This window comes from Hibiscus syriacus, unplaced genomic scaffold (assembly GCF_006381635.1).
Source record: "Hibiscus syriacus cultivar Baekdansim isolate YM2019G1 unplaced genomic scaffold, ASM638163v2 tig00109926_pilon, whole genome shotgun sequence".
In the NCBI taxonomy this organism is placed as follows: Eukaryota; Viridiplantae; Streptophyta; class Magnoliopsida; order Malvales; family Malvaceae; genus Hibiscus; species Hibiscus syriacus.
Genome location: NW_024062532.1, coordinates 710,541 through 734,576, shown reverse-complemented (window position 1 = coordinate 734,576; position 24,036 = coordinate 710,541). Strand labels below are relative to the sequence as shown.

The 24,036-nt window shown below is 33.5% G+C and overlaps 4 protein-coding genes across 5 annotated transcripts; 1 reads left to right on the top strand and 3 right to left on the bottom strand.

The window, feature by feature from the left end:
* Positions 1 to 1,909: 1,909 nt before the first annotated feature.
* LOC120210739 (homeobox-leucine zipper protein HDG7-like) lies at positions 1,910 to 4,366 on the top strand. The gene is made up of 7 exons (XM_039209435.1): positions 1,910 to 2,106; positions 2,184 to 2,301; positions 2,393 to 2,755; positions 2,875 to 2,976; positions 3,065 to 3,274; positions 3,356 to 3,530; positions 3,618 to 4,366. Exons 1-7 carry the CDS (start codon positions 1,910 to 1,912, stop codon positions 4,364 to 4,366), a joined length of 1,914 nt encoding a protein of 637 aa, XP_039065366.1.
* A 946-nt stretch (positions 4,367 to 5,312) lies between these two features.
* On the bottom strand, positions 5,313 to 7,748 carry LOC120210649 (F-box/LRR-repeat protein At3g48880-like). Its single transcript, XM_039209345.1, has 3 exons — positions 7,591 to 7,748; positions 6,329 to 6,736; positions 5,313 to 6,090 (listed from the first exon to the last, which is right to left on the bottom strand). Exons 2-3 carry the CDS (start codon positions 6,685 to 6,687, stop codon positions 5,532 to 5,534), a joined length of 918 nt encoding a protein of 305 aa, XP_039065276.1. The 5' UTR covers positions 6,688 to 6,736; positions 7,591 to 7,748; the 3' UTR covers positions 5,313 to 5,531.
* A 2,334-nt stretch (positions 7,749 to 10,082) lies between these two features.
* Positions 10,083 to 11,631, bottom strand: LOC120210651 (succinate dehydrogenase subunit 7A, mitochondrial-like). Of its 2 annotated transcripts, none has more exons than XM_039209350.1 (4): positions 11,530 to 11,631; positions 11,362 to 11,430; positions 10,801 to 10,903; positions 10,083 to 10,335 (listed from the first exon to the last, which is right to left on the bottom strand). In XM_039209350.1, the coding sequence occupies exons 1-4, from the start codon at positions 11,584 to 11,586 to the stop codon at positions 10,256 to 10,258; spliced, it is 309 nt and encodes a 102-aa protein (XP_039065281.1). In that variant the 5' UTR covers positions 11,587 to 11,631; the 3' UTR covers positions 10,083 to 10,255. The 2 variants fall into 2 exon arrangements, with proteins under 2 accessions (XP_039065281.1, XP_039065282.1); XM_039209351.1 differs by having other exon boundaries at positions 11,362 to 11,427.
* A 2,833-nt stretch (positions 11,632 to 14,464) lies between these two features.
* Positions 14,465 to 23,177, bottom strand: LOC120210646. Its single transcript, XM_039209343.1, has 14 exons — positions 23,005 to 23,177; positions 22,710 to 22,857; positions 22,372 to 22,490; positions 22,047 to 22,134; positions 21,722 to 21,873; positions 21,051 to 21,200; positions 20,875 to 20,976; positions 20,464 to 20,575; positions 17,959 to 18,102; positions 17,832 to 17,869; positions 17,652 to 17,744; positions 15,713 to 15,796; positions 14,940 to 15,092; positions 14,465 to 14,788 (listed from the first exon to the last, which is right to left on the bottom strand). Exons 1-14 carry the CDS (start codon positions 23,071 to 23,073, stop codon positions 14,675 to 14,677), a joined length of 1,566 nt encoding a protein of 521 aa, XP_039065274.1. The 5' UTR covers positions 23,074 to 23,177; the 3' UTR covers positions 14,465 to 14,674.
* Between the last annotated feature and the right edge of the window lie 859 nt (positions 23,178 to 24,036).

The following is a 24,036-nucleotide window of genomic DNA, read 5'->3' as shown; positions in this document are numbered from 1 at the left end:
ATCGTGGGGACACAAACTTAGCTCACCGAAACACCAACGGCAGCATTAAAAGAACGGGTAAATTATGAGTTTATTAGCTAAACTATAAATTTTAATTTATTGTAATACCTAAACTTTTAATTTTTTAAAATCATACATAAAGCTTGATTTTTATTTGTTCTTGTACCCGCCCTTAAAAATTTAACAGCGTGACATTTTTTATGAATAAATTACATTATTCATCACTTAACTATCATCTCACTCAAATTTCAGTCTTTAAAGTTTAAGAATTTTCAGTTTAACTACTCAACTAGTGAATTTTCAAATTGCTCATGTTTTAATCACTCTAATTTATTTTATTAATAAAATTCCGTGACATGATATTTTTTTATTATTTTATTAATATATAATTAAAATAAAAAATAAATTTAAAAGTTAGAATAATTAAATTAGGAGTAGTTTGAAAGTTAAATACAATACAATACAATAATTGTTCAAAAATAACTACAATTTTTTGACATATAAGTTTAATGATCATAGTGCATTAAATGTTAGGAAAAAATCATAAAATGAGTAAAGTATACAAATGGTCCCTGACTATATGATATTGTTTTTTAAGTCTCTTGACTATTAAAAGTTATAAAATAGTCATCTAATTATATAGTGGCGTTTGTTGAGTCACTTGACTATTTATTATATTTCAAACTCATCATTTTTCATTAAAAAATAGACGGTTGTCTGAGTTGGACATTAACATGATGACTAAAATATGATAGTTGTTTGAGATTTTAGGATCATATTTTATCATATCACAATTAGCAAATTAATGTTCAACTCAACATACTTTTAAATTTTTAACAGAAAAGGACGAAATTGGAATATAATGAATAGTCAGGTGATCATTTTGTAACTTTTAATAGTCGTGGGACATAATAAAGTAATATCTTATAGTCGGGCCCATTTGTGTTCTTTACCCATTAATATTAATATTTTGGCAAAAAAACACCCGATGTCCCTGAATTTTAAAAAAAAACCAATGTGACATTCCAACTCGAAAAAAGAAACAATGTGACCCTTTGACCAACGTTGACTAATGATTTCGTTAATTCCTACTGTTATAAATTGGATAAATTATATCATTCATCACTCAACTATCTTCTCTCTTCTATTTTGGTCACCAAATGCTAAATCTTTTCAATTTAATCACTCAACTTTTGAATTACTCATATTTTAATCACCATAATTTATTTTATTAATATTTATGTATGATGTGACATATATTATTATTATTTTATTAATATATGATTAAAATAATATTAATTAAATATGATGAGGACCACATTTATCCAAAAAATAGGATGATGGCTACATTATTTTTTGTGTGAAAAATTTAGGGGTCTCGTGTGCCTTTTTGCCTAATATTTTTAAGGCACTAATCAAGATGATGTGTCAAATATAAAAGATAATATTTATAAATAAAATTAAGATTATTTATTTACTATTTCAAGAAAAATATTTACACCAAATATATTATTTTTATTGATTGATGTATTAATAATTATACTTTTCTTTTATATACCATATTAATTAATGCAGCTTCCAAAAATAAGACATAACCAACGTCTCTATTTTTAAATTTAATAGAAAAGTAATACATAATTATATTACTTGAAGATAAAGTAATCTACTAGATAATCTATAAATACATAATACAATCATCAACTTAGCAAACGCTTTCTCCTTCGACTGTCTGCAAATCCCAACTGTCAAAAGAGAGAAGAACAACACTGAGCTGTTCGCCGTGACTACAGTTATAAATTTACAAGGTATTAGCTTTCTTGTTTTGAAAGTATTTGGTTTGTTTTTTCTTCCTTGCACTGCAAGAAGGAGAGAAAAAGATGTTAACTATTTTTTTTTGGTGTAGTGAAGAATGGATAATCATGGTTGGCTTGATCTGATTGGAATTGAAGAGAACTTCGATCCGGGTTTAGACTTGTTCGGGATCATGAACGAAGATGAATTCGAGAGTAATGCGAGTTTCAAAGGTGCACGAGCCGATAATGGTGAACCGCCTAAGAAGAAGAAGATTCATAGGCACACTCCGTATCAGATACACGAGCTTGAATCGTATGCTTCCTTCTTTGTGTTATTATTTCTTGCCTTTTCTAATTCAAGTTTATTATTTCATTGAATTCGTTGTCCAGTTTCTTCAAGGATTTCCCTCACCCTGATGAAGAACAAACAAGGGAACTTAGCTTGAGGGTTGGCTTGGAGAAGAAGCAAGTTAAATTTTGGTTTCAAAACAGGAGAAACCAGTTGAAGGCAAGTTTTTAATCGGTTTAGGTCTTTGTTTTAATTTTTTGACGATTGAGTTTGGCGTTGGTGATGATGAAGTTTTTTGGGTTTAAACCAGATTCAATTCGGACGCCAGGAAAATGCAATTCTTAAACTAGAGAACGAAAGGCTTCGAGTAGAGAATGGTTTCTTGAAGCAGAAGATAACGAGGCGGATATGCAACAATTGCGGCGGTAACAATGGAGGCAGTACATTGCCGATGGGATTCGAGCTTGATGATCGGGTATCGATGCCATTGATAAAACCTTGTGGTGCCTATCGATTACCATATGACAGGTCAGCCTTGGTAAATGTTGCAGTAGCAGGTATGGATGAATTACTTAACATGGCTGAGATGCCTAATCCCCCAGTTGAGGCTACAAGGGAAACAGGACTAGTTCCCCTTCCCAGCTCGGCCCTTGTCGAGATGCTAATGGATGCGGTACGCCATCAGTTAATCTAACTTTCCGATAAACATAGTGCTTTTGGTTGCTGCATATGGTGAGTGAATCACTAATATCATAAGCTAACAAGTTCATTGTTCTGCTGTTTTATGAACAGAATTGTTGGGCGGAAATGTTTCCCTGCCTGGTTGCAGAAGCGGCGACAGTTGATGTGCTATCGAGCGGTACCAATGGAACCAGAGACAATGCATTACAAGTGGTATCATTTTATCTCCCTCTTCTTTCAATCTTTGTTAGTACTTCTTTTTCTGATTAGCTTTGTCCTTAAGGAAATATCATACTTGCAGATGGATGCTGAATTTCAAGTTCTTTCACCTTTGGTTCCTATTCGACGAGTTCCATTTCTCCGGTTCTGCAAGCGGCATTCGGATGGTGTGTGGGCGGTTGTGGATGTTTCCATCGATTCTTGCAACGCTGCGAATCCGCAAATGTTTGCAAACAGCAGGAGGCTTCCATCTGGATGTATCATCCAAGACATGGACAACAAGCACACCAAGGTAAATTGCTCAAAATTTGAGATGAATGAAGCTAACAAATTCTTATGTTTCTGTATGAGCTCTAAAGTTTCTAAATGACAGGTTACATGGGTTGAACACTCGGAATACGATGAGAGTACAATCCACCATCTCTTGCTTCCATTACTCAGTTCAGGCTTCGGCTTTGGTGCACCGAGGTGGATAGACACTCTCCGAAGACATTGCTACCGCATCGCACAACTAATGTCCCCTGCCATCCATGGTGAAAACAAAAGAGGTTTCTTTCTTTTTCTTTTACAGCATATTCTTCAACATTCAAATAACGTAAAAGAATCCTCTTATGATACATGCCATTCTGGCCCAGGGATAACTACAGCTGGCACAAAAAGCATGTTAAACCTTGCGCGACGCATGACAGATAACTTCATTGCCGGAATTTGTGCTTCAAGTGCGCGTAAATGGGACGAGCTTAATGTTGGTAATGTTGGTGAAGATGTAAGGGTGATGGTTAGGAAGAATGAAAATCTTCCTGGTGAGCCATGTGGGGTTGTTCTGAGCACTTCTACTTCGGTTTGGATGCCGATATCTCAGCAACGACTGTTCGATTTCTTGCAAGACGCACGGATGCGGTGTCAGTGGGACATTTTGTCCAATGGCATATCAATGCAGTTGACAATCAATATTGCCAAGGGACCAGGAGAAGGCGACTGTGTCGCTCTCTTTAGTAGCGATCTCACTAAGAATGCCACGCTAGTTTTACAGGAAACATGGAGTGATGCATCCGGTGCACTGATTGTGTATTCACCTGTGGATGTACCCTCAATTAGTGCAGTCATGAAGGGCAGTGATTCGTCGCAGGTGATAATGTTACCATCAGGATTTGCAATTCTTCCTAGTGGTCATGGTGCTGAGCCGCAAAGCAACTCCGATCGATGTTGGACGGAACACGAGACTGATCGGTGTACAAGTAGTGGATGCTTACTTACAGTTGGATTTCAAATTTTGGTGAAGGGTCCTGGTGGGAAGCTAACAGTGGAATCAGTTGAGAGTGTTAGCAAACTCTTATCAGGCCAAGTTGAGAGGATCAAAGCTGCCCTTTCAGTAACATGTTAAGTACTTCGACTTCATGCCTAAATTGACATTTGTAATATATATATATATATATATATAAACAGTGACTTGTTGGACCTCTTAGATGCACAACTCATAACTGATCTGTTAAACTATTCAAGTTATAAAGGACCAAATTATAAACATTGCAAAATTTGTCTTTATTTTTGTAATTTTCTTCTTCATTCGTTTGCACCTTTATTATAAAATAGTAACGTGGTTTAAGTTAATTACTATAATGGTGTGAGATGGGTTTGGATTTTTTTTATAACCATCGGTATCTGATCTATTGATTGACTAATCTGGATCGGATACTACAGAGGCAAGGGTGACCCTCCCAACCCAATTTGCTCCATTCGCAATCTCCAAGGTTCGAACTCTTAAACCTTACTTAAGGAATCTAATACCTCGAGATGGGTTTGGATTTAATTGTAATGATGATTGCCTAATAAAAATAGATCATTATTGCTAATGATATTATATTAGATTACCATGAGTAATAAAAATAATATAACAAAAATAATTTTATATAATTAAAACTACTACATTGTCTCGTAAATAATAAAATTAGGATTACTCTGTTTGAATATTTTTAGGGTAAAGTATCAAAATGGTCACGTAAATTCAATTATCGAGTTAAATTATTATTAAAGGTGGTGGTTAACTAGTAGTACAATATAAAATGAGAATACAATATTAATCATTCTACTATTTATCAAATTGTTATAAATAGATAATAAACAAATAAATTATTTGTTCACTTAGATTTAATTATCGGGTTAAAATCGGATCAAAGTTTGATTTGGAGCGAATATAGGTAAATTAAATTTGGGTTGCTTTCAATTTGAGATTTTTCAGTTCGGGTTGTTTTCGATTTGGATTGCTTTTGATTCGGGTCAGTTTCAATTTGATTTGCTTTCGGTCCAGCCAAAATTCGGGTTGGTCTTGGTTCGATAAAAGACACTTTTCAAGCATATGCATTCAACAACCTCTTATTTGTTTACAGCACAAAAGGAATACATTTAACCAAACCAAAGGAAGCTAGCTAAGGTTCCAACCCAACCACATAAGAGTGGTGATATAGGACACTATCCATCACAAGTACAAGAATGAGCTTATCAAGTTGTACGTATCTCACCCTCGTAAGTACAAACTCCAAGGGCTCAAATCAAAGGCAAAGTGAGCTCACCTCATCAGCTTTCCATAACCCTTCTTCGTACTTATACCACCTCATTAGCCCTTCGTCACTTCGAGTCCGCTGACACATGATGCATGAATCTTTCATGCACGTTAGGAATTCGCGTAACCGAGATGCCTTATCAAGAATAGACTGATCTAGCTCCCTCATAATTCGTCTTGGAGCAGGAGGAGGTGGTATTTCGATGAGAAGGCAATGGGATATGTTGAGCACTTCTAGGTTTCGCAACTCATCCAATATGGAGATCAAAGTATCCTTCACAAGCATTGAGCAGCGGAGGCTCAAAACCCTTATATTTGGTAGATACGTTATTATCGTGGCAGCAAAAAAGTTGTCGAAAGGTCCCATCACCTTGAGTTCAATAAAATTCTTGCAGTTATTGGCAATTTCTTCCAAGAGATAGGGAGGGTTTGCTATGCTGGGCATTGTTAGGGATTCAAGATCCTTCCAGACGCGAACAGCTTTGCATATTCCCGTTTTCTTTATTCTGTTCCAAGCCGGCATGACAAGTCGTCGGAGCCGTGGACACCTGCAGTAAGAAAATCAAGATCACCTATTGCTGCATGCAACGGAATAGCATAATGATGAGGAAAAAATTGTAATGACAACCTTCAAGAACTCCCCAAATAATAATAAAAAATAAAAATTGAAAAGACTGATTTATATAGTCCAAAAAAAGGAGGCTCTGCGAACGCCGGACGAAATTGTTAACACTGTATGAACCTAGAGAAGATTATAAATAAATAAATAAAATTCACTAAAATTACCTTTCAGCAGTATAGGTCAGCTGATCATCACTCACATATAGATTAAAGTGAAAAATCAAGGTCATTATGTTTCCCTGGCTGAGACTCAAAGATGTCTTCAACAAATGGGTCAATGCCTTGTCGGAACGAGCATCCACGTATACGTAAGGCTCCAATGGAATTTTGATAAAATTTGACTTCATCGTTGACAAATCCAGTGTTCTCCAAAGCAAAGGATCGCAACAAGCCATACGCCATGAACTGCAGACTTGAGCAATGCCTGAAGTTAACTGATAGATGTCAAAAGACTGGAAGATCTTCACCAAGATATCAATGTCTAGGTCCTCCCATCTTCTTGCAACACGGTCACTTTCTTCCATTCCACCAGGTTTTCCACTATCTCCAAGGACTTCTACAGAATCACCAAACCTACATAGTGCATATAGAAGGTTGAGTAATGACAGAAACCGTTAGTGGATAGAAATGTACATCTGGTCCTCTAGAACAGCTAACACAGCAATAATCCTCATGGAAGTCGAGAAAAATGAAGTGTTTAAAATCATGGAAACTCATTTTATTCACATACGAAAACAGAACATATACATATTAGAATATGTTTTATTCACATAAATTCAAGCACGGGTGCATAATGCATTAACAGTAATTAAGGTCCAAACCATAGTGTGCTTCAGAAGCATCGAAACTTAGGAGGTTATCAACCAACTGGACTCATTTGGGCAAATCTAAAAATCTAACACCAAGAAATCTCCATAACCGAACATCAAACGTAATGATACCCTCCGCAATCTTTTCCAGTTAATGACCATTGTCAAGACTCTTCATACTATTATTTTCCGGCTATTGTCTATTCACATCTTTAGCCCGCTGCCTAACATTAAGGGGGTTACATATAGGAACACACGATATGAAAACTGATGCCCCAAATTACCAAATTCCAATGCAATTGCCAGCATAGAGCCCTTTGTTACAAAGAAACTTATCTACCTTGTTCACTCTAAGTTCTACTAGAAGATCTAAATTTAACAATTCCAGTTCAAAGACGCCAAAATAGGAACCAACCCGTGAAACGAAAAGAAGAACAAAATCAAACTTTGATACTCGCAAGAAATTCGGGTTCACTCAATTTTAACCAGATCCTCCATCTTTACATGCCCATTAAAGAAAAGATCCACGTTGATCCGACTTTCATCTCACAGTCTAAAGAAAGACTATAATCATATATTCTGATACGCAAAAAAAAAAGAGAGACAAAGATAAATTACCTCAAGAAAGCTACAGCTGCTCGTTGGTTTGCTTAGTTCTGGTCGAAAAACAAAGATTTGATCTGAATTTCTGGGAAAGAAGGAGAAGAGAAGCAGTTACAGTCTTGTGAACCCTGCTTGGGAAGAAAGAAAGTTAACTGTGTAAACAGAGAGAGAGAGTTACCAAAACGCCGAATATGAAAATTGAAATTACTGCCTTAAATAAGATTTGGAGCCACAGACTCTATACCCTAATCCTTGAACCATTTTTCCACAATAAGTTTAATTAGTCTTTACAAATAGGGTAAAGTACATAAATAGTCCCCTGACTATATGATACTACTTTATTAAGTCATCAAACTATTAAAAACTACAAAATGGTCCTCCGACTATAAGGAGTTGCTTTGTTGAGTCCATTGACTGTTAAAAGTTATAAAATGGTCAGTCGATTATTCATTATGTTCCGAAATCATATTTTTTCGTTAAAAATTTATCGACATTCTGAGTTGTACATTAACATGCTGACTGAGATATGAAAAAAATATAATATCGTAATCTCAAGCAACTATCATATCTTAGTCAGCATGTTAACGTCAAACTCAGAAGAGCACTGTTTTTTTAACGAAAAAAGACGAGTTTCGAACATAATGAATAGTCAAGTGATCATCTTGTAATTTTCAATAGTCGAGGGACTCAACAAAGTAACTCCTTATCATCAGATGATTATTTTACAACTTTTAATAGTCAAGAGACTCAATAAAGCAATATCCTATAGTTGAGGGATCATTTGTGTTCTTTTACAAATATTATTATAATGAGGCTTAATACACTTTTAAGTGCCTAAACTATACCTCAAATTAATTTTTTTTTGTGTCTAAAGAATTTTTTGTCAAAAATAAGTGCTCAATATTTTTTTGTCACACTTTTAGGTACATATCGTTAAGAAAACGGTTAAGTGATACGTGTCACTTTCATTTTTTTTAAATATATATATTTGAATAATATTTTATTTTTTAAAAAATAAAAAAAAATATATATATATAAATATGACAGGTGTTACTTCACTTAACTTTTTTAACAATAAGCACTTAAGAGTGTAACGGGAAAAAAATATTAGGAATCTATTTTTAACGAAAAATTATTTAGGCACTAAAAGTCAATTTGAACAATATTTTAGGTACATATCGTTAAGAAAACGGTTAAGTGACACATGTCAACTTCATATTTTTAAAAAAAAATATTTGAACAATATTTTATTTAAAAATAAATAAAAAATATATATATATATAAACATGACGTGTGTCACTTCACTTAACTTTTTTAACAATATGCATCAAAAAATGTAACGAAAAAAATATTATGCACCTATTTTTAACAAATAATTATTTAAGCACCAAAAGTTAATTTGAGATATAATTTAAGCACTTAAAAATATATTAAGCCTTATAATTATGGGAAATTCTACCATTTCATAAGTTTTTACAAATACTATTATAATTATGAAAAATCCTACATGAATCTTAATATTAATTTTAGAGAATAAAATATATAAATAAACATTAAAATATGTTAAAATATTTTTTAATGCATAAATTTAAAAAGTTGTATAATAAATATTAAAGGTTAGATTCTATTACAAAATAAGTATTCATTAAAAATATGTTGTAACATGCTAAATTAATAAAAAAAAATTATTTTGACTCCTCAATTATAATTAAAATTTCATTTTAATAATTTTTTTAAATATTTTTAATTAATAATTTAACAAAATAAAAAAAATTACCTTTTGATTAATTTAGCATGCTACAACACTTTTCTAATGAATACAAATTAAGATGCGGTAAATGATAAAACATAACAATTCAATTTTAATTTTAGATGATGTTCTATTTTCTTATGAGTATAGTTATTATGTTTATTAAACATCTTTCAAAGATTGTAGGGTAAATTATACATATAGTACTTAAACTATCAATTTCGATTCATTTTAATATTTAAACTTTTAACTTCTTCAAAATCATACCTAAATTTAATTTTTATTTCATTTTAATACCTGCCATTAAAAATTTTAACTTTCGTTTAATTTTAGTATCCGTTCAAAATTTAATGTTAAATTTTGAAAAGATTGAAAGTCTAAGTACTAAAATAGACAAAACTTGATAGTTTAGATACTAAAATCGTTAAGTTTTTAGTGGCAAGATATTGAAATGAAAATTGGATGCTAAGTATGATTTTGAAAGAATTGAAAGTTTAAGTATTAAAACGGACCAAAACTGATAGTTTAGATATTGAATGTATTGTTTACCCAAAATTGTAACACCTTGCCTTTTTCTCCCTTTCTTCAACCACCTTTCATCAGCTCAAAGGAACCACCTTTCTTAAACTCCATATCTCCATTAAAGAAGTGACAAGCTTGAAGAGTGTCCGGTTGCTCGGAGAAGATGAAGATATCATCGCCCGATTAAAAGTAAATGAAAAATAATACAACTTTCGAAAGATTACAACTCGGAATCATCGCTAAAAATATTTATTTGACAGACAAGAACAATGTTACATGTCCATTTTGCTAATTCATCATTTAGCCAAAATTATTAAAAAGCTAAAACAGTGCAGCCAAAACAACATGAAATGCTAAGAGATACACCTTTTTTATTCGACACAGAAGCAAAAGCACGCACGGTCTCGTTTATTTTCCGCCAGCAGCCTTTGCCTTGTCCCGAGCTTCTTCTCTCAGTACTGCCTTCACATAAATCTCATAGCAACAACCTGAAATTAATCAAACATGACACCATCATACAAGAAGTTTAATCATCGATGTTCGACTGTTTAAACAACAACACTATAGTTCTTTCTGATCTTAACAACACCATCTAGTCGATCAAATTATTCAACAAGCTTTTTTGGTATGGTGACTTGGTTCATAATTTCACAATCCCATTGAAGAAGGGGTAAGGGAGGGCAGAAGAGAGCAATTGCTAACGGAATCAATTCTACGATCAAGCCATTGACAAGGTGAGGACGGAATGCCGACTAAAATTGCAGAATAAATAACATTTCTGGTTACAATCACGTCTTATATCCAAAGTTACCAAAAATCAATTCAAACCAAAATAAACATTCGACGCATATTTAGAGCATCTCTAAAAGCATCCAATTAGGATCCTAGAGAATCAGTTCCAACTTCTTGTGATATTCATGAGCAATTCAACTTATAGCAAAAATTAGCCTCACCTGCCACAACAACGATCGTCAGAACATCGCCGATTCTCTTCAGCCGCCACACACTCTTCTTATAAGATTTAAATCGTCTTAACGAAGGGTCCTCTGCCAAGAGCTACAGGGTATATACCATATCAGCATGGTACAACATACATACATACCAAGCTATAAAAAAGGGAAACTGATTGAAGAATTAGAATCATTAGATTATGAGTAATCAAATGCAAATTTCTCTATTCACCGTAATGACTCTGTAACTAAAATAAAAAAACTAAAGAAAAAGTGAAACCCATTATCAAGAAGAATGAAAAGAATCTAATCTAATGACTCTGTAGCTAAAAACAGAAACCCTAAACCCATGGTCAAGAAGAATTAAAACAAGCATCATTCAGAATCTTTTTAAACGAGGATCCTTCCACTCTACAATTCCATCAATTGATATGGGTCAACTCAAAAAGATGAAATCGCACCAATAAAACCCAAAAATCGTACATTAAAACGCTATAGAAGCAAATCAAAAGAGGAAAAACGCAAAAGAAGCCGAAGAGAAATACAGAAAAGGGGGAAACTCACAGCTTTCTCACGATCCCCAAGCTCAACATGAAATGCTCGATTTTGCAAAGACATGGAACCCACTGTCTTCTGCTTTTAATCGGTTAACAAATTTCATAGAATCGTAAGCAAATCAAGCGAGTAAGCAACAAGGATCTATGCACGCATAAAAAGCATATACTTTTATACCTGAGAAGAAGATCGGAAGTGGCTCGCAAGAGTGCTTTGTCGAAGGAGAAAGGCCATCTCTTTGATATTTCAGAGATTTTCAGATCGCAGAATAAAAATGAACAAAAATTTATATAATATATTAATATTTAGGGTATCTGACTATAAAATATTATTTTATAAGTTCGTCCAACTATTAAAAAAGTTACGAAATAATTTTTTGATTATCTGAAGTTGTTTTGTTGAGTTTTTTTACTATTAAAAGTTATAAAATGATCATCTGACTATTCAGTACGTTCTAAATTCGTCATTTTTGTTAAAAATTTGACTGTAGTCTGATATGTATATTAAACTGCTCACTAAGATATGATAAAATTTGATCTCATAATCTCAAACAACTATCATATTTCAGTCAACATGTTAACATTTAACTCAACAAAAAAGGACAAATTTAGAACATAATGAATAATCGAGTGATCATTTTGTAACTTTTAATAGTAGATGAATTCATCAAAGCAACTTCATATAATTGAGAGATCGTTTTATAAATTTTAATAGTCAGAAGACTCAATAAAATAATATTCTATAATCAGGGACCATTTGTATATTTTACTCTAATATTTATTTAAATATAATTATAAAATATTAAAATAAATTGAATTTTAAAATAATTAAATATAATATTTAGATCAAGTCATGACTTTTAAAAATAATCAAAAAAATTTATTTATATTTCAATTTGAGGTGATGAATGGATTCATTTAGATAGGATTCGAGTTGGATTATTTTGAATCGAATTATTTTAGGTTTGGATTCAAGTCAAGTTTATGCATTACAAAAGCCTATGTATTCAACCATTACCTAAGTTAGAGATGACAAACGAGTATAATTTTGTAAATTTTGTAATGCATCATCACCAATTAGAGTGGGAATGGATATAACTTTAGTCGTTAATGAGCGGGTCAGGAGGTAAAAAGTCATAATCATCGTGAGTAGTTGGTAGATGATGGGTTTAAGACCTTACTTGCTTCGCATCTGCTCGCCTCGCATCCACCCGCCCCATATCTGCCAACCACTAATTACCCACCATATAAATTTTGGACCATTATGAATTTAGGTATAATTTCAAAGATTATTTTATAAATATTAAGATTTTATAGGACTTGACTTATAATTTAACCTAATATTAGGGTATAAAGTGAATTAATCCTTGACTTATTTTAGGTTTATATAGCAAATAAATATTTGAAGTATACAATCTTTTTCATTTAAGTACTGAAAGTATTTTTTTAGTTAAAATAAGTATTTAAAGTTATCTTTTTATATTATCAAAATAGGCACTTAAAGTTTTTTTTGGTCAAAATAGGTACTTAAAGTATTCAATTTTTTCAATTCAAGTACCTAAAGTATTCTTTATTTAATACCACATGCTAACTTTTGTAGAACTCAGATGAATTTTTTTTAATAGTTAGGCACCTATTTTGAGATAAAATACTTTAGGTACCTATTTTGACTAAAAAGATAATTTTAGGTATTTATTGTAAACAAAGACCTCTAGGTACTTAAATGAAAAATAAAGTATACTTTAGATACTTATTTATCATACAAGCATTTATTTTATTATGCTTCTTAATGGATGAATTTGTTTTATATTTTTGTTATTTATGTAATCTATGAGTTTGCTACCAAACGAATATGAGCGGGTATAGAAGGATACAAGATGAGTGATAAGTATCTAGTTGTGTAGTGGACGTGGAAGTGGATTTAAAAATATACCCACATTGAAGGGTGTCGATTTAAAAATTTTAACCGTCGTGAGTAATAGATATAAAAATATTAAGTGGGTACAGGATGCAAAAAGGATATCTACACCCGTCCCACTCATTTGTCATCCCTAATCCAAGCCCCCACAAAAAAAAAGGAACAAAAACACATGTATCATTCATAAAAGGTAGTCTAGTGTTGACTCCAATGTTGGTTTGTTAATAAGGCTCAAACTGGGAACTATTATTACCATTACCAGGGATGCTAGGGAGCCAACCATTCGAACTCGATAACGAGAACGAAACACCATTTCTTGAACGCCGGCCACTACTACGGTCTGCATCATGAAAATTTGAGATGCCAAGCGGAGTTAAATTTAAGACCTGATTTCTAGGCTGGAGCTGTTTATTCCTTCCATAGTTAGATGCCTGAAACAAGTTCCTGACTGGACTTTGCGGAAAAGGAGCTCGATGTTCTGGTATCAATGACCGAGATGGAACGGGCCAAGTAACATGGTCCGGTATTGTTTCAGAACTAACATGAACTGGGTTGCTAGGGTACAAGGCATTTGATTCTAATTTTTGTCGTATTTACTGTATATCTATAGGGAAAATGGATGAGGGAAATCTAAACCTAAACTCACTATATAATGAGATCCTTATTTAAGATTAATTTGATTAAAGATTATATTTAATCAATTGGAGTAAATGTGATCGAGTATGAGATTCTTGCTTGTGAGTTCTTCCTTATCAATACGAAACCTAAAAAATAAGCCATTATAGAACAAAAATATATTCCATTAGTTTGAACAATTATTTTAATATCAAATTAATAAATTATAAAAAAGAAAATTAAATTTTAGATACATTATACGTTTAGTATCTAAATTATTAATTTTAATAGTTTTAATTCCTAAACTTTTATTTTATTTTTCAAAACTATACCTAAAATTTAATTTTAATACCCGTTCAAAACTTAATGCTAGGTTTTGGAAGAAAAAAAAAACGAAAGTTTAAGTACTAAATCGGACCAAAACTGATGGTTTTACTAAACGCGTTAAATTTTTAATAACGGTTACTAACATGAAACAAAACTAAACATTAAGTATGATTTTAAAAAAATTGAAAGTTTAGTTATTAAAACAGACCAAAACTGATAGCCTAGATACTAAATGCATAATTTACCCTTATTTTTTTCAAACCATACATTGTGATCTCTGCTGAATGTGGATACTTGACATGCATTACGAGCGTCCTGTAATATTTATAAACCATTGCAGAACGTGAACCGGCCGAGCTGACTCAATCTAAAATATCCACGAGCTCGTTCATTGAAATTGAAGGAAATAAACAAATAAATCGTCCAACAGCACATCCCTCCATTACTCAATGAAATGGCTCCCTCAGAAGTCATGGAAAAGCATGATAGCATCGTCAAGCTTCATCTGTGATGATTCCAAGAGTAACCGGACTTTTCTTAGCCGGCTAAGACGTTTATCTCGCGGGATATTCAAAAGCTGGAACATTCACATGATATATTATTAGTATGAGAGGTGTATTGAATTGTTCTTGCTGGAAAACACAGTCCATGGCAAGGTAATTTAACTAGACATGGAAGATTTCATGAACTGCAGAATATGCTAAATCATTAGTTTGTGCATAGCAAACCTGCTGTTCCTGTTCCAATTCAAACGCCACTCGTTGGCTCAAATTTAGGGCAGCATGGAACATCTCATCTAGAACATGCTCCCGTATAAGATTCTTGTTCACTTTCCACAACAGGAACTGTTGTAGTCTTTTAGCTCCTGTTACTTGTAATCTCTTCAGAGAGAGAGAAACAGAGTCATAATAAACGAAATTAGAGTGTTTAAACCATTGTCTACTTGACATGGCAAAAGCATATGATAAACTACTTTTCTCCTCCTTTTCCAGGATGACCAACACAACTACTAATGCACATAACCAACCGATAACGTAATGACCCTTCGGATCCACAATTAAAACATGAACTTTCTTTATTACCCAAAAGAACGTCCAAGATAAACGTCAATCTGTGAAAATCATAGCTTCAATCCTATTAGTGCTTAAATATCATACCTAGCAGATAAAGGTTGTTTTCCAATTGAAAATTGTTCATTCGGTTGTTTGCAATCATTTATAAGATGCATTCCAATTCACTTTGTTTTAAATTGAGGAATTTTCAAACAATTCCAACTTCTGATAAAAGACTATCATACTTGAAATTAACTTCAAGTTGTCCTGTTGATTAGTGTTAAATTTCAAACGAATAAGTCTGGAATATTTACTTCAAACAACAGGATTAATTCAATTGGGTCCAATATAATCACTTTAAAACAATTTGAGGTAAGAGTTGAGAGGTGACAGAAAACATGCTTAATTTAATGTGTTTACTCATGGGGGCAAAAAAAAAAGGCTTGTACCTCCATGTGCAAATAATCATCCTTCCACAGTTTATAAAGGATTTTTGGCGTCTCCTTCTTTTCAACAAATGCGGCATCTGCAATCTACAACATGAAACTATAAGGAAACAGAAAGGGTTAAAATTGAGAAAAGCTTTCAACAGTTGAATGGACAAATCTTTTTTTGGATAATAGAAATAGACTTGAATTGTGTTTGTATATATTAATTTCTCAAGCTAAAATAACAATTTTCAACAAGATTTTAAGGCTTGAACAAGGAATGTTCCATTTATTTACATTCACAAACAAACTCGTTTATGATTCATTTAAATTATTGTTTAAAACTATTTATTGTTCGATTATGATGTAATAACAAGTTTTTTTATTATCATTTCATTATTTATTGATATATTTATTAATATTTTATACTTTTTAGGAATTTTCATTTTACACTATACTAACTGAAACCTTATTTTTTTTTACCCCCTTCTGAATCAAAACTCCTATCACTAGTTGCCTCTCATCTCATCCCAGTCAATAGCCAGCCACCAGCACCAACAATCATTTCACTCTTTCAGACCACCCATCACTCCATTTTTCTTTTCTTCTTCCTCTTTAGCTCTCCATAGCCTCCACACCAGCCAGTATCCAAGGAAGATAAAGACACAGATATGAGTGGCTTCTAGACTGATATTCGTTGTCTGCATGTAGAAATTTAAATAACCAGAGGGTTGCTGAATGAATGAATCCAAACCTCAAATAGAGAACAAAATTATGGGAGGGAGCCTTAAAATAATGTTCCAGTTTATTGTGTTGGAAGAATGTTCGGGCTACTTGAGCCAATTTTAAACTTAGCCCTTATTTCCTCGTGTGGATTCAGATGTCATCTCTAGAGCACTGAATCATATCTGTCTGAACGTGAGTGACTAGTGCATATTTAAGTAACTTAATATAATATATGACAGCTTAAGTGAAGAAAACAGTATGGAGTTCTGCAAATGAAGACAAAAACACCAGGTTTTATCATGCTGGGTAATTTACTTTGAGAGACTTAAGTCTTTTCAATCATAAGAAGACTTGCAGGTCATTTGTGGTAAGTGGCAAGAAAATAGTACGGAATTCTCATTTAATTTAAAATTTTATAGAGTTTTTCATCCAACATTAAGTTTTTATATAGAGTAAAGAAGAGAACGAATTCTATTCTGAGCTTTGACAAAATTTGAAGGTTATTTATTCTCAACCTTTTTTAGGTGAAACAAAATTGTCATATGGAAATTTTGCTTTTGGTGAAGAAACTTCTCTACTTTTGTATGGCTGCAAACATGGAGATAGTGCTCCCCTGAAACTAAAAAAGTGAAGATTTGTGTTTTAAATTTTATTGGACTTAACAATTTGAAGTTTAGTAGTTGGAACTTGAATGCTCTCAGTTGTAATGAAGATTTCTTAATTTTCTTTTTATATGGCTTTAATCGAGAGATCTAGACTTCTATGAATACAACTTTTAATTGCTAATTTGCTATTGCTAATATATGTATATTGTAAGTTAATAATGTTAAAATTTGTTGATAGATGTTTTTTGTTCATGAACATGCTTTTTTGTGAATATATTCAATTGTATGTTCATAAACAATTTCATTTAACTCAACCAAACATATTTGATTATATGTTCACAAATATGTTTGTTTAAAGTTAATGGACAAAAAATGCTTTTACATCCAATTTTAAATGAGTCAAGCTTGATAAATTTCCCTAAACACATGCTGATGTAAAGCAAGTTGAACAAACATGAATATAGGTTTGTTCTATTTGTTGAAGCTCAGCTTGTTTACAGCCCTAAAACGTAAAATGAAAAAGTTCCAGTGCAGCAAAAATTTCAGAAACATTCTTAAAACTGATGCCATGTGTAGTGAATAGCCATGACAAAAGTCTGCACTTATTATCTCTGGTAGAGGATTGTTACCTTATCAGTTTCAAGTAGGTGACTGCTGTTCGACAGTAACCGGAACATTCTATATGCATCTTTTCCATATCTTTTCAACACAATAGACTCCACCTGCAATATAAGATATGTTAATTGTCAGTTAACAGAACGAAGCATGAGCAACTCAACTATTTTAACCAACACTGCAATCAGAAAAACCTCCTCATTCTGAGCCAGTTCAATTATTTTCTTGAAATCTGAAAAAGAAACAACAATGGGTCACCAGAAATATAAAACAAATTAATCAGTCAAAACAAAGATAGAATGAGAAAAAAGGCATACAAACCGATACTATATGACTCATTGGCTGCTATTACAAACGGAGGGCAACTCAACTGAATAAGGGAGGCTCTAACGCGATCAAAGGTTATATTGCGACCTTCTTCGCTCTTTATCGCTTCTTCATAAATGGAACTCAGTGAGAGTGGAACTGCAAATGCAGATCATCAATAATAGAAGAGGTAATAAAAGAAATGTTGCATGAACCAAGGGAATAACTCTTTTATTCTTTTTCTGTTGAACTAAGTTGACTGCCTTTCCTAATTATGCCAAAATAGCTATATATGGCTTTTGAGATATATTGCTCAGTCAATAGAGCCAAAGCATCTTGCACCTCCTCTTTTCACATATTATTAAGATCTATGTTACTTAGAATAAAGTGCGGGTGAAAGATACGACATGCGTCCAGCACAGACATGTTCATTTTTTCCAAGCTCTATAGCATGAGTACTACAAGAAAATGAAAAGTCAGAGCAACATGATTCAGATTAATTTAAAAACTCTGTGGATGTATTAGTAGTTTCTTAAAGCTGAAAAATAAAGCACTGAACAACAAGAAAATCTGATCCAACTACTAAACTTCAACTGTTAAGTCCAATAAATTTTAAAAGTACTGTCTAAAGAACAATCAGAGGTTGAGAATAAATAAAGCAATTAAGAAACAGTACCGAGATCAGAGATTTTGCGAACAGATCGGTCCTTTGGACCAGAGGCATACTATAGATCCTAAAACAGTACTGTCTAAAGAACAATCAGAGGAAACTTCACGAAATAGGGAATTATTAGGCTCAGTAAATTGTGTCGGCCGGAGAAGTTTCCAGAGTGAGGAAATCGAGGAAGATATACTTGATGAAGTAGAAGGGTTGTGCCAAATAAGTCACGTGGATTTTACATTAAACAGGGGAAAGGACTTGGGCCAAGAAGTTTTTCCCCAAATCAGATCTCATCCTCCTTCGGTCTTGGGCTTAGCTGAGCAGCTTTAGATCAAGCGACATAGAAACAGATTGGTTATCTTGGTCAGGGAATGGGGACGGTTCGTTCACAGTGAAGTCAGTGGGAGCCATCCTCGCCAAAATGAGAACCAACCAGATTGAATGGAGTAGGTATATTTGGATGGGAATCACTCCTCCAAGGGTGGAGGTTTTTCTATGGCAGGTGGTAAATGGAAGAGTTGCTGTTAAAGCAGAATTAATGAAGCGAGGTGTAAGGGCAATTACGGATTCCTTATGCTCGTTATGCAAGCAGGAAATAGAGGCTGTTTATCATCTTATTTTAAGCTGCAAGGTCACAGGGAAGTATGGAATCGGATTATTAGCTTCTGGGGAATTTCAACAGTGTTTCCAGGTGATATCTCTTCTTTTCTTGTTTCGTGGCATAATGATATAAAGGCTAAATCAAGTGAAATCTGGAAATTCATTCAGTCTGCTGTGTGTTGGTCCATATGGAAAGCCAGGAATGAAATAATCTTTCAGAACAGCCATATAGATGTTGTGTTGTTTTTCCTAACAAAGTATCGCTTAGTGTCATGGTTTAAAGCATACCATCCTTCGGTAGCATCTCTTTCGACAGTTTGGTCAGTGACCCTCTGCTGGCTGACAACGTGATAGGAGCTGCAATCCAAAATACGGTAATTGAGATTTGGTCTCTTCCACCGCCTGGGTTTATCAAGGTAAATGTGGACGGAGCTACGAAGAACTCTTGGGAATGAGGGGGTATTGGCGGTTTATATAGGGATCAGAGCGGGCACTGTCTAGCTACGTTCTCTAAGGCTGTTGGGCAAGGTTCCCCTATTTTGGCAGAATTATTAGCCAACAAACAAGGCATCTTGACATTCTTAGACATGGAAGTTAGCAAGAGGAACAAGTTGATTGTGGAGAGCGACAGCAGGATAGCAGTAGGGTGGATAAAAGATCCTATATTATGTCCACTACCCTTTATGGAATTGGTTAAAGGCATTGCAAAAATTGTTAAGGAAAGGGTAGTCGTACTTCGTTGTGTTAGGAGGAGTGTTAACGCGACAGCGGGCGAACTAGAAAAAAAAGGAATAGGGTAGAAGAGTCTGTTCTTTATGGATTTGTTTATTATTAGGATGCCTTTTTTGAACTATGTTTGAATGTGGTCCTACTCTTATTAGGAGAGTTTAGAGGACGATATTGTACTTCAACTTCTTGTATGGATTTAAGATGGTAATAAAATCTGAGGTACTCTTTTTCTCCTTCCGCCACTTTTTGGATACTTGACAGTGTTCTAAAAAGCATGAAGGGTTTTTTTTTAATGAGACCAACTTTTATTAAAAAAAAAGCTGAAAACTAAAGCATTTCATCTGTAAGTTATAATTTCTATACATGACAGAATAACTCCAGTCCTCGCACTAATACAGTAATACTGTATTAGATCCATATTCGCATTATAGAAATAGAGAAACATATCTGAATATTAATTTGGCAGCAAAATAAATACATAATTGTAGGTGCTCAAAAATAAATAGCAAGCATATTGAAGATCAGCTGACCTGAATTCTCTGTTTTAACCTTCTTCTCTGCGCTTCTAGTTGCTTCGAGCATCGCTTTTAAGACAGTAACAGCTCCATCATCCAGGCGCGTCTTCACGTTCTCGATGCAAGCCTAGAGATTGTGCACAACTTACACTAGGATTATACATAGTACTAGCAATATATTTCATTTACATATACGAAATGCAATGCTTAGTACTGGCAACCATTAGCCCATTCCTATTATCACGACTTCATAACTTACACTAGGATTATACATAATTAGCATGAACAACTTCATAACTTACAATAGGATTATACATGATTAGCGTGAAGCCTATCATCCCTCGAGTGATAAAAACACTAAAATATTCTTGACATATCAAAACTTCAAAAGCATAATTCAAATGACAAATCATAAGGTAAACTGACCTTATGCCTAAGACGTCGAATAAATTCCTCGAAATTAGCACGCCAAAGAACTACTTGCTCATCTGTAGCCCCATATTCTGACTCTAAAGCATCATGCTTGCGCTATAAAAGATGGGGAAATTTCAAATTAGCATACAAATAAGTGAATCACATCAAATGAAATGTCTTAAGCCAACCTTCTCGCCAGGTGTCACAGTAGGGGAACTGGTCTCACCCTTCCCTTCAGCAGCAGGTTCAGTTTGTGTTAGAAGCAAAAATCTTAGTGCTTCAGGAGGTGCAGCAGCTTCCACAACACGTTGCTCTAATGTTTCTTGTTCTTCAAGAATCTAAAAGTATATATTGAAGATACTCCTCAGTCTCATTTATTCAGGATAAAATTTAGATGGTACAAGTTGATATCAAGAGGCCATTCACATTAAATAGAATATGAATGGCTGCAAGCCTACAATAGTCTGCTTTAATGGAAAAAGAATCATATATACTTGTTACGCTTGCTTGGTTCATGTGACAACAGCTCTACATAAACCCACATCAACATAACAGAATATTTTACTCAGAAATTAGCTGACCCGAAGTCACTAAAAACCCAATTAAGGATGCATTATACCAGTATATAGGGGCCAAAACATTTCAGGAATGCAGAAACAAGACAGTTGATTTTGATTATGAACTAGTGTTACCTAAGTATGCTTCAATAGTAGTCCTGAAGGGTAGGACTGTACCATATAGACATCGTTTCCAATACCAATCCTCTAATGATGTTTCTATCACCAGAGAAAACCACTTGCCTAGCCCAACTTTTGCACAAAAGCAATAACATACTAATTTGACGTTAATCAATAGATACCTTGCCAGATTTAGCTGCTCGCTTTCTTGCATTAAGTTCTTGTTTAGTTGGGTTAGTGAGAACTGGTTCAGAAGCAGGGCACCGTTCAATAAAACGAGCATTCAGTAACTTAATAATGGCTTCTTGGACAGAATCCAAAATTACATCATCTCCTAGAAAAAATATGAAAATATATTAAATGGACATGAATAAATTGAATTACGGTTAAATAATCACTTAGGTCAAGCTCAGTATCCAATCAATTCCTAACTCCTTTCAAGCAAAAGAGTAACTTTAGTATATATTGAAGAAATAGAAAGTAAACATGGAATTCTGAAAAAGTTGCCTTCATTTTGACTCGATTTTGCTCGATCAGACATTTGTTTGAGGGTAAGCCTTCCGTGCTGAAGCAAAGCCTCCAACAGATCAATACACTACAAAAACACATCAAAAAATATAATGAAGTTTTAAAGAATCTATGTTTATTTAGGCTCTCTTTGATTGATGCCTTTTATATTTGCCTTAGGTTTTCTACTTTTCAAATTCCTTTCCTTTTTGTTTTCGATGATTTTTTAAAGGGGAAAAAAGGAACAGATAGCAAAAGCGCCAACTAAACAGAGCTTTAGTCTTAGTTTAACAATATTAGTATTTAGTAGTAATGAAGAGTTTACTTGTTTATCAAGATTCTGGGAGACAATAGTCAAGAATTTGGGAAATCGCCACCGGTGGAATATGTTATCGAACAATGCTATGTACTCAGTGTTAACTTTTGCAGCATCTCCATGCTCAACTGCACATTCCATTGCAAATTAATTTAAACAAACAAATTATAAACGAAGGCAGAATATTACCAAATTCAATTCAATTTTGAGATTCAGAACCATTTGCAATCCCATTGCCAACTAATCCAGATAGGGGGGATTAAACCTAAACCCTACTTTTCTCACATTCTTAGCAGCCAAACAGAAACATAAATATACAAATGAAAAACGAAGAAGAATTAGAGAACCAGATTGTTCGAGAACAAAAGCTTGAACGCAATTGTGTTGAATCAAAACAAGTAGGCAGTTCTTGACTTGAGAAGAAGTGAGCTCCGTAAACCGGACTGTGGCTTGGAGAGTTAACGGTCCTCTCCGGAGAAGACACTCACAGACTTTCTGTAAATAAACAAAAGCAAACAGAATCGAACTTTAAACTGCCACCGTCATTAGTTATCAGAAACTTTTATATAAACTCATAAATAAATGTACACAATTATAGGCATAAACTGAATGCGGAAGAGAGAAAGACTTAGGTTTATTTACGGCGACGAGATCGCCGAAGTGAGTGGTGATTAGATGGACGGCGTATTTGATGCCGGACGGAGTCGCCATCGCTCGCACTTTTTAAGGGGGTGGTTACTTTTGCGAACTAGACTGAGGAAGAGGGAAACAAAACAAACAGTGGTTTCCTTCGCTACTACTTTCAAGATCAAGGAAGTGAGTCTAGGGGATGAGTTTTATTCGGGTTATATAATTTATTAAAAAGCTTGTTTTAGAAGAAGGTTCAACAGGGGTCCATAGCTCAGTGGTAGAGCAATTGACTGCAGAGGTCACCGGTTCGATCCTGGTTGGGCCCTTATAGGCAAATGTTTTTTCCCCGGCCTATTCTTACTTCATTTACTCTTTAAAGTTTGGGCTACAAACTTGGGGCCGCTGCTGCAGGCCATAAGCCTACTTGCTTAGGTGGTATAAATATATATGAGGTAGGGATGAGCATTGATTTAAAAAATCTTGAGTTGACGAGTCGAATTATTCGAGTTTTTATATAAATTTTATTATAATTATTTATAGTATTATGAAAAGGATTGATTCTAATTTTTTGGTTTTCTCTAATAATATATATATATATATATATTTCTTTATAGTCTTTTCACATTATAATTTTATTTAATATATTAAATACAATCTAAAATTATAAAATATATTTATAATATTATATTTTAATGATATATTTTTAGAGTAAAGTATTGATGAGAGTATAAAAAAGTCAAAGAATTGCTGAGAAGAAATAATTTACAAACAATTGTCGTCAAAAGACCAAATTGACAAAAAAAATTAAAATGTTAGAAATTAAATAGCATAAATTAAAATTACCGAAAATTAAAAAAATGGAATGTAAATAGAAAAAAATGTAAATTTTCATAAATACAGTTAGGGGTAAGTTTTAATATTTTATTTGGATCGTAAATAACACGGGTCGTATCTCAGGACGGGTCATCGTCAGGTCGTAAAATTAATTCGGTATGAAATTTAAGAAATTAGTGAAATCAATATTTAGTGATTAAAAATTAAATT